The sequence below is a fragment of the Nannospalax galili genome, unplaced genomic scaffold (assembly GCF_000622305.1).
Source record: "Nannospalax galili isolate Female #2095 unplaced genomic scaffold, S.galili_v1.0 scaffold254, whole genome shotgun sequence".
Lineage (NCBI taxonomy): Eukaryota > Metazoa > Chordata > Mammalia > Rodentia > Spalacidae > Nannospalax > Nannospalax galili.
The window spans coordinates 100294-110726 of record NW_008333903.1 but is presented as its reverse complement, the minus strand read 5'-3'; the positions used below and the strand labels follow the sequence as shown (position 1 = coordinate 110726).

At 43.3% G+C, this 10433-nt stretch overlaps 1 protein-coding gene across 1 annotated transcript; it reads right to left on the bottom strand.

The window, feature by feature from the left end:
• Window positions 1-4314: 4314 nt before the first annotated feature.
• Window positions 4315-10427, bottom strand: Mettl7a (methyltransferase like 7A). Its single transcript, XM_008828896.2, has 2 exons — window positions 9807-10427; window positions 4315-5520 (listed from the first exon to the last, which is right to left on the bottom strand). The coding sequence occupies exons 1-2, from the start codon at window positions 10302-10304 to the stop codon at window positions 5284-5286; spliced, it is 735 nt and encodes a 244-aa protein (XP_008827118.1). The 5' UTR covers window positions 10305-10427; the 3' UTR covers window positions 4315-5283.
• Window positions 10428-10433: the final 6 nt, after the last annotated feature.

Here is a 10433-nt window from a genome sequence, read left to right as displayed (position 1 = left end):
GTTCCAGGCCAGCTGGGGCTACAGGGAGACCCTGTCTCAAAAAAACAAAAACAAAAATTTAAAAAAGCACTTGAATTTTTCAGCCAGGTGTGGTTGTACACACCTTTTACTTGGGAGACAGAGGTAGGCGGAGCTATGTGAATTCCACACCAGCCTGGTTTACATAGCAAGTTCCAGGCCAGCTGGGACTATAGGGAGACCCTGTCCCAAAAAGACAAATTAATTAATTAATTAATTTTAAAAAAGCACTTTTTATTATTTTATTTTTCAGGCAGTCTCAATATGTATCCCAGGCTAGCCTCAGACTCGCCATCCTCCTACCTCTGCCTCCTGAGCACTGCAGGGATGATAGGCATGCACCACCAGGACCGGCCTAAAGAAACTTTAAAATGGAAATTTGTATCGCTACGTTTAGAGGCATAGATCAAAAGGACTGGTCCAAGAAGATGGACATCAGTGTCGGATACCTTTTAAGTACTGAGAAGGATACAACCTGACAAGACATTAAGACTTTAATTTTAGGGGCTAAAGAGATGGCTCTGTGGTTAAGAGCCCTGGCTGCTGTTGTAGAGGTTTGGTTCCCAGCATCCATATGACAGTTCACAAACATCTCTAACTCCAGTTCCAGGGGATCTGACACGCTCTTCTGGCTTCTGTGGGCATTGCATGCATGTAATGTACTTCCATACATACAGGCAAAACACTCATACATATAAAATAAAAATAATTAAATAAAAAATTTAAAAACATTAAGAAAGAATAATTTAAAAAACTTTGAGACAGGATCTTGCTTATATTCCAGCCTGTGCTACCTGATTTTCAAAGTTTGTACCCCTGTTCCAGTGTAATTCTCTATAGTTTCCCAAAGATACTCTTTTAAAAGCAAAATATTCGCTTGCTTGGTCATTGTTATTATTCTTTTTAAACTGAACAGGACGTTGGATGCAGTCTTGGACCTTCGCTCTTGGTCAGTGTGGCCTCTGCCTGTTCTCTGGCATTGGGCGGAGCCAGTGGTTCCACAGTTCATGAGGGAATTCTTGTGATTTTTTTAAATGCAGGCTGAGTACTTTGGGTTTAAAATATTGAGATTAAATGGCACTTGCTGAATAGTTCCCTCTTGTTTCTGTTGATATTTCTCAGCCACAATTCATTGCACTGTCAGCTGCCATAACTGACAAACAAGAATTTAATTTCAGTTAAGTGCTGTGCTTTTCAAAACAACACCAAGAGGAAAGGCTTACTGCCTGCTAAGAGCACAAAAGGAACAAATTATGCAATGTTTGCTTCTCTCTATCAAGTATGCAGCAATTCAGAGGACTGGAACATTAGAGCCCTTGGGAATTAAATGTCTTATAGTATAACTATAAAAGCTTTTAATGTTTAGGGGTACCTACTAAAATACATGAACTCATGGACCCATAGTCTTAACAGGATCGAGGAAGCCGATGGAGGTAGCTGTCAGTGCAGAGCCTGCCCTTCATTCGGGCTCTGGCACCTTGTCCTGCTTGTCTTCTTCCTTTCTTCTCTCTCTCTCCCAATCTCTCTCTGTCTCTCTCTTCTCTCTCTTCTTGTTTTGAGACACAATCTCATTATGTAGTCTTGGCTGGCCTTGAACTGTCTATATAGACTAGGCTGGCCTCCAATTTATGGTGATCCTACTTCTGCCTCCTGAGTGCTGATATGACAGGTGTGTGTTGCCATGCCCAGCTGCCTTCGTGTGTGTGTATGGGAGGAGGGGCATGTGCATCCACTGTGCCTATATGAGGGTCAGAAGACAATTTTGGGGAGTTGGTTCCCTCCTTCCACTATGTTGGCTCCAGGGGTTGAATTCAGGTCCTCAGGTTTGGCACTAAGCTACTTTCCCCGCTGAGTCATCCCACCAGCCTTGCCTTTGCTTTCTTAAATGTGGGTTTCTTTCTTGTATTCAGTTGTGTCACAAGCTGCTCCATACAGCTGAAACATTCTTCATTCTCCTTTGGCAATTGAGCTCCTAAAAGCCTCTGATCCCCTCCACTGGGTGGTGGGATAACATTTTCTGGAACATGTGCTTTTTCTTTAGAGATGGTGTTTGTCGTAACTGCTCCACGAGCTCAGGGACCATGTCTAGCTTATTCAAGAGCAGAGCACAAGTAGGTACTCAATATTATGCATCAGTTAAATAAAAATTGGGCTAGGGGTATAGCTCAGTGGAAGAGTGTTTGCTTCATGCTCTAGGCCCAGGATCCAACTCCCAGCACCACACACACTAAAAAATTTGAGAGCAAAGCATGTTGAGGCACACCCATAATCCCAACACTCAGGAGACTTTGTAGGAGGATTAAGAGTTCAAGGCCAGCCTGGGCTTCATAGTGAGATCCTGTCTCAAACAACAAGATGTCAGCATTTATTAGGTGCATCATAACTTCATTGTTTCTTATCATAACTCACTAGGTAACCCTATTTCAGATGAAGAAACTAAGACTTTAGAGGTCATTTGACCAAAATCAAAGTCAACAAATTACGCTGTCAAGGTTGCAGAATTCTACTTCTATCTTCCTAGCATCCCAACTGAGACTCAGAATTAAGTTGATATAACATAGATTCATAAAAGGAAAGCATGATCCATATTTTCCTTGGAATGGAGGAAGCTCACATAAAGAAACAAAACCTGGGCCAGAGAGATGGTTCAGTGGGACAGAGGGACAGAGTGCTTGCTGTACAAGCATGAAGACCTGAGTTTGAATCTCCAGCATCCTGTAAAAAAAATCAGTCTGGCTGTGGGCACACCTGTAACCCCACTGTTGAGGGTGGAGACAGGTGCAAGTGCAGGTGCCAGTGGAGGCCAGAAAAGGGCATCAGATCCCTCGGAGTTGGAGTTGTGCGGGTAGTTGTGAGACAGCCATTATTGTCCTCTGCAAGAGCAGCAAGTGCTCTTAACTGCCGAGCCATCTAGCCAGCCCCATTTCGAGTGGTTTTCGGTATGTGTTCTCTGGGCCTGAGGGGAAATGTGTAAAATGGCTGAAGTCATTGTCAGACTGACTTTGTAATTTTGGAAATGGGGTTTCTAAAACTTTCTCAATAACATGTGCAACAACTCTAAGAAGCTTCTCTTATTTACCCCAAGTTCCTAAATCAAAAGTGAGGATATATCCATACGTTTGAGCAAGGAATGATCTCTGTATTGGGATGCTATCTTCCAGTGTTACAAGTACACTCGCCAGGTATGCCTGTGTCTTTTCATCTCAGTCACCAGACCAACCTCACCAACAGTGGGTAGATAAAGGAAGTTCCTCTTCTGGAAGATGAGAGAGGAAGGAGGTTCATTTTCCAGTATCCACGAGGCCTTAGTGAGCGTCTAAGCTGTACCAAGCACAAAACAAGAGGTGGAGCAGTGAGTTGTCTTGTTCCTGCTCTGTGCATTTCTCAGATAGGATCTTTCATCTTAAACCTTTCAAAACTCATTCTGGGCTAGGGGCCTGGTTCAGGGGTACAGCCTTGGCTAGCAGGCTCAAGACTCGGTCCAATCCCTACCAAAAAAAGAAAAGTCATAACCCTCCAAGCCACAATTCACACACACACACACACACACACACACACACACGCACACACACACACACACACAGTCTGATTCTTCCAAGATCACTAAAATCTACTAGCTGTGTGTTATGGTTTGAATGCTAAATCCCATAGGCTCATGTACTTGGTTCCCAGCTGGCAGTGCTGTTTTGAAAGGTTGTGGAACCTTTAGTAGCCTCATTGAAGGAAGTAAGTCACTTGAGATTTTATAACCTGGTCCCAATTCCTGTCTACCCTCAGATTTCTGACTGTGGACACAATGTGACCAGTTGTCTCACACTCCTGCCACGGTGCCTTCCCCTCCATGATGGGCTGTATTTCCCTCAAACTGTGAGCAAAAACAAACCTTTCCACCCTTCAGTTGCTGTTTGTCAGAGATTTGGTCTCAGGGACAAGAAAGGTTAGTAAAACACTGTGTTTATACTTACGTAGCTGTAGGAAGAGAACTCTGTAAGTTGGAATACATTTCTTCCTTCCTTCCTTCCTTCCTTCCTTCCTTCCTTCCTTCCTTCCTCCCTCCCTCCCTCCTTCCTTTCTTTCCTTCCTTCCTTTCTTTCTTTCTTTTGGTCTTTTTGAGACAGGGTCTTCCCTGCAGCCCGAGCTGGCCTGGAACTCACTGTGTAAACCAGGCTGCCTCTGCCTCCTGAGTGCTGGGATCAAAGGCATGTGCCAACACACCTAGAAAGATTTCTTTTATTTCCTATGGTCAAGTTTCCTTCTTAAAGACTTTAGGAAGAAAAACAAAACAAAACAACAAAGCCAAGTAGAACTGTTTCTTTTATTTCCTTTTCTAAAGTGAATATGAATTTATTTATTGAGTTGCTATTTAAAATAGAACTTCTGTAAGGTGATCCCGAAAAATATATTTTGTTAAGATACATACAAAGTACTGCTGCAGACCCTCCGGTAGGCCACCAAGACTTGCTCTCAAAGCCTTCGTAATGATTTCCATGGTCAGGAGCAGATTTGATCACAGTAACTCCCCAGGTGCTTCACAGCTGGTGAACTGCTTTCTCAGGTGTCCTACACAGTGTACCCAGTTTTCCTAACTACACTGGGCCCTTTTACTGCCTGCAATCTATTATAGTCAGCAATACATGTGGTAGATAAGGTAAATTAACTTCAAGAATCATAACTGTCTTGGAGAGTTCTGTGGTTACATTAACGTGACAGAAGAAGTCTTTTAGGAATTGAGGACTGGAGTGCAAGAAAACAGACTTTGGTGAAACACTGGCGTAAATGACACAAAGTCAGCCAGAGAACACGTGGCAGCCTCCCAGCCAAACCAGTGATACTAAAAATAGCAAATATGCCAGGAGTGGTAGTTCACACCTTTGATCCCACAGTGAGTTCCAAGCTAGCCAGAGCTACACAATGAGATCATATTCTATTTCAAAAAAAGAAAAAGAAAAAAAAAGAAATAGGTTCATCTTTTTTTTTTTCCTTTTGGAAATTTCTGTGTTATTTAGCCTGTGTTTATTTATTCAGTTTGTGAACCGTTAGTTTTTTGCATTGCTTCTTTTCAAAGCCTTATCAAAGACCACTGTTCCCTTTGAAGGGAGGGTTCAAAGCTATTTTGATTTGGTTTTGATTCTGTGGGAGACAATATAGAAATGGCTAGACAGAAACTTAAGGATGAATTCAACTTTGCCGTCTTCTGGTTAGTATTTCAAATGTAAAAGTGAAGCCTTGAGTTACTGAGATAACAGCTCTCTCCTACCCCTTATCCTATTTCACAGCATAGCCATAGATATGAGGCCGCACCAATGCCCAGGACAGCGGCGCCTGGATGTGCTGCAGTTTCAGCTTGGAAAAGCTGGCCTGCTCCAGAGTCTTCCAGCTTTCTCTGGTGAGATTGCACCCATCAAACAGAAGGTACCAGGCAGGATCCAGGACCTGCTGCCAGAAGTAATTCCAGGTGGACCGCTCAGCTGCTACATGCTCCATGAAATAAAAAGCCCCTCCCTGAGAAAGAAGCAAAAAACAACACGTTTCAAAGACACTGGCTTTGGGAAAACAGGTTTGTAAGGTGAGAGAAGCATCAGATTTCAGTGTCCCAGAGGCCAACTTTATGAGAAGACGCTGGTAAATTAAAACCCAGTAAGACACTGTTTGGATAAAGTAGTTCCAACTTCTCTCATATTTTGTACAGACATAGCTGGGTGTGGGAGTCCATGTCTGTAATCCCAGCTTTAGGAAGGCTAAGGCAGAAGGATCTTGAGCTACAGGCCTGCCCAGCTGACCTAGCCAACACAGTGCGACCATGACTCACAGCAAACAAACATAAATTAAAAAAAAAATTGTGTGTGTTTTGTCTGCATGTGTGTAAGTACACTTGAGTGTGCAATGCTCTCAAGAGGCCAGAATAGAGTCTGATCCCCTGGAACTGGGGTTGAGGACAGCTGTTAGCTGCCACATGGGTGCTGGGAACTGAACCGAGGTTCTTCACAAGAGCAGCCATCGCTCTTAACTCTGGAACCGTCTCTTCAGCTCCACAAACAAACTCTTATACAGAGCTGACAATCTAATTGACATAAATTTTCTGATCATAGAAGTAATGTGTAATAGCTGAAATTACACACACTTAGTGTATGTCAAGTGCTACCCTTACTGTTTATTGCATGTTAATTTTCTCAGCAGTGTTATTTATGAAACAATCAAACCACAACACCACACAATGTTGTTTAGGTGTTATTTCTGTGACTTTTTTTTTTTTAACCTGTGAGGGAACTGAGCCCAAAGTGACACTGTGTAAATGTCAGAGAGGGACTTTGAGCCTCAGCCTTTGGTTCCAGAGGCAACAGGACTGCCTCAACAACATATTTAGAAAGCTGAGAACATACAGAAATGCTTAAGAGCTAGGCCATGGTGGTGGGTGGCCCATGTCTGTAATTCCAGCATGTGAGAGGTAGAGGTAGGAAGATAAGAGGTTCAACATCATTTTCAGCTACATAGTGAAATTTGAGAGCAGTTTGGGTTACAGGAGACCCTGTGAAGAGAGAAAGAGAGAAAGAGAGAGAGCAAGGGTGAGAGTGAGAGAGTCAGTGAGAGCGAGAGAGAGATAGACAGACAGAGAGACAGAGAAAGATAGACCATGAGAGACCATCCCATCATTAGAACTCCTGGTAAATTTTATGATGTGCATTTATATTTTTTCCCTAAAAGTAGGCCTGTGATACACATTTTGTTTTGCAATTTTGTTTACTTTACTAATGTATTTGAATATTGTTCTAAAATATGATTGAGGGGGCTGGAGAGATGGCTCAATGGTTAAGAGCTGTGGCTGCTCTTGTAGAGAACCCAGGTTCGATTCCCAGCACTCACATGGTGGCTAACAACCATCCGTAGCTCCAGTTCCAGGAGATCTTCTGACCTCTGTGAGCATTGCATGACATGGGTGCACTTACATACATGCAGACGATACATTCATACACATAAAATAAAAATAATAAATAAAATATAAAAAAATAGAATAAAATAGAGCTGAATTTTTTTCTTTTTTTGTGGTAGAGCATACCACTGAAGACACCATGGCTCTTTCCAGTTTTCCAGTTCCGTAAACACTGCAGTGACTGTCAATGGTTAAGAGCACTGGCTGCTCTTGTAGAAGACCTGAGTTTGATTTCCAGCATCCACATGGCGGCTAACAGCTGTCAGTAAGGGGGAACCAACGCCTCTTCTGACCTCCGAGGGCATTGCAAGACGCAGGTGAACTTACACACATGCAGGCAATACATTCATACACATAAAATAAAAATAAATGAAACATTTTTAAAAAATAAAAAATAAAAGTGGGGATTGCTGAGTCACTGGTCTGTGTCTTTGGTATAAGTTTCAAGTTGACCTTTGAAAAACTGCATCAAACTTATATTCAAACCAGCAATAGATGCAAAGTGCCCATTTCTAATAAAGGCTTACCAACATCTGATTCTCTCTGTTTTTTCCTGCTTTTTGTTTGGTTTGGTTTTGTTTTTTTGACAAAGAATCTTGCTATGTAGCCCAGGTTGGCATCAAACTCGCCACCCTCCTGCCTTGGGGTTTCCAGTGCTGGGACTAAAGGTGTGCACCATATTTAATAATTTTTTTACAGATATATTTTTTCTATCTCTGCCAGTTTGATTTGGCAAGATGTTATTTTGTCTTCAAAAATATGTATATCTTGGGGTCTGGAGAGAGCTCAGTTGATAAAGTGCTTGCCATGCAAAGCATGAAGACCTGAACTCATTCCCAATGCCCCTCTCCCTCCATACCCATACAAAGTCACATGAATGCACACAAATAAAAATGTTTATTTTTTTTAATTCTTATAAAAGTTTCTAAATTTTGTGTCTGATTGTTATGCCTGCATGTTTGTAAGTGCCCTCAGAGGCCAGATCCCCTGGAACTGGAGTTACAGACAGTTTTTAGCTGCCTACATGTAAGTGTTGGAATTTGAACCTGGGTCCTCTGCAAGAGCAGCCAGTGCTCTTAACTGCTGAGCCGTCTCTCTAGCCCTGAGTTTATCTTTTTTAAAACAATTTACTTTTATTTTTTATTTATGTGTGTGTGTGTGTGTCTGTGTGTGTGTGTCTGTGTGTCAGTATGTGCACTTGTGTGTGGGTGCCCACAGAAGCAGAAAAGGACATTGGATCCCCTAGAGCTGGAGTTACAGGTGATTGTGAACTGCCTGATGTGGGTGCTGAGAACCAAATCTGGGTCCTGTGCAAGAGCAGCAAATGCTCTGAACTGCTGAGTCATCTCTCCAGGTCTCAAATATGTGTATTTTTAATATTCTTAATAAGTAAAACATCTTTTACTAAAAAGTTTATTGTATATTTGTATTTCTTCTTTCAGGCTTATCTATTGATAGCCTTTATTATTTTTCTTATGGAAATACTGTGTATACTGGTTTTTTTTGCTTACTGATTGGTAGTAAAGGTTTGATTATAACAAGACTATACTAGCTGGTGTGGTGACTCACATATGAACACTAGGGAGTCAAAGGCAGGAGAATCACCTGGGAGTTCAAAACCAACCCGTATACACAGTGACTTCTAAGACTGTCAGGGCCACTGGGAAGGCCCCATCCTAAATTTAGTACCAGGACTTAGGAGGTAGAAGAAGAAGGATAAGGAGTTGATGGCCAGCCTGGGGTACTGTCTCAAAGGGAGGAGGTCTAAATAGGATTAAGACATATTGTATGAAGTGCAAGCCCAGTGTGGTGGCACACACCTTTAGTATCAGTGCTTAGAAGGCAGAGGCAGCCAGGTCTACATAGTGAGTTTCAGGCCAGCTGGGGGCTACAGAGAGACCCTTGCTCCCATCAATGACCTTTTCCTCTGCATTTTGTGTTTTGAAGCCCTTTGTTTGCTTTCCCCTTTACTGTTTTCTCATTTATCATCACTTTCCTATCAACAGAGACCACTCTTCTTGGGAGTTTAGTCTTTTTTAAATTTATTCTAATTTTTTTTAAGGTTTTCATTTGTTTTGTTTTTTGACAGTCTTACTATGTAACTCAGGCTGGTCCTGAGCTCATTAGGAAGCCCTAGTTAACCTTCCTAGCCTCCTGTCTCAGCCCACCCCAGTTGCCACCACATTGCTGGGATTATAAGTGTGTACCACATCCAGCTCTTGTTCTTTTTAACAGCTGCAGACTTCCTTAGGCTGTGACAACTTCCCATGCACAGACATGTTATTTCCAGTTTGTACTACTGCAAATACTACTTACTGAGTGTCGGTACTTACAGATAAGACTTAGTATATTTGTAGCTGCATACTAAGTTTCTAATAGACAAGGGTATGCTCACTTGAGGTTTTGATATAAATGAAGGAGCATCCCAAAGCACTTCCTCCAGCGTGTGTCAGGGCGGAGTTCTCCAAATCTACTGCAGTGCCCTATTAGCAAGTCCCTGAGTGTAAAGGCAAAAAATTGTCTCTAGCTGTAATATACACATTTTAATCAAATAATTAGCTATTTCCATTTCTATTTCAGTTCCTGTTTATTGCTCATCTTTGTGTTTGTTCCTGGTGAAAACAATTAACCAAGCGCTTTTTCCGGCTAACTTTGTTTATAAGCTCTTTTCTCTGCAGCAGTTTCTAGTGTATATATGCAGATTTATCAACCCTTTGTAGCTGTCCCACTGCTCTTCTGTGATCCAAGTGTGCTTCCTGGCTGTTTGCTTTTTATGTCAGTCGAGTCTCCTGAAATTGATAGGACCTCTTGCTCATTCTGGCTGCTAGTCCACTAGTCAACCCTCACTCCCATCACTCACCGGCCTCAGCACTCGGCGCACCTCGCGGAGGATCTTCTCCTGGCTGTCCACCGAGCACAGCACCAGGGTGCAGACCACCACGTCCACAGAGCCATCAGCCACCTGGTGCATGTTCTCCCCGGCAGCCACCATGAAGCTCTCGAACTGCAGGTGTCGGTTCTCCGCGATGCTCTTGAACAAGAACTTCTCAAAGCAGGGGTTGGGGTCGACACAGGTCACCCTGCACCCAGGCGGGTAGAACTGGAAGTTGGCCCCGGTGCCACAGCCCACCTCCAGCAGGCAGAGCTTTCCGGAGGGGCCGGCGAACTCCTGCAGGTTGCTGAAGAGCTCGCGCTTCCTGCTCCCCATCTGCTCGTTGTACATCGCCGTGAACCTCCTCAGGAAGTGTGGAAACCATCGTTTGCACAGCCAGTTCCACACGCCCAGAAAGTTGAGCAGATACATGGGGAACGTCAGGATGCCCACAGCCAGCCGGAGCACTAAGATAGTGAGCGCCATCTCTGAACTAGGAAGCCAAGCGCCTGTCTGGCCGGTCTCCTTTAATTAGAGGGCCAGCTTTGGCAACGCTCCAGAGCAATGGGCCTGGCGAAAGAGCTGGTTGTGCGGGGTGGGGGTGGGGGTGGCGGT

Coding starts and splice junctions, on each gene's coding strand:
- Mettl7a (XM_008828896.2), bottom strand. CDS start 10,304: ATGGCGCTCACTATCTTAGTGCTCCGGCTGGCTGTGGGCATCCTGACG. Junction 5,521..9,806: donor TGCGCCGAGTGCTGAGGCCG/GTGAGTGATGGG, acceptor CTTCTTTCTCAG/GGAGGGGCTTTTTATTTCAT.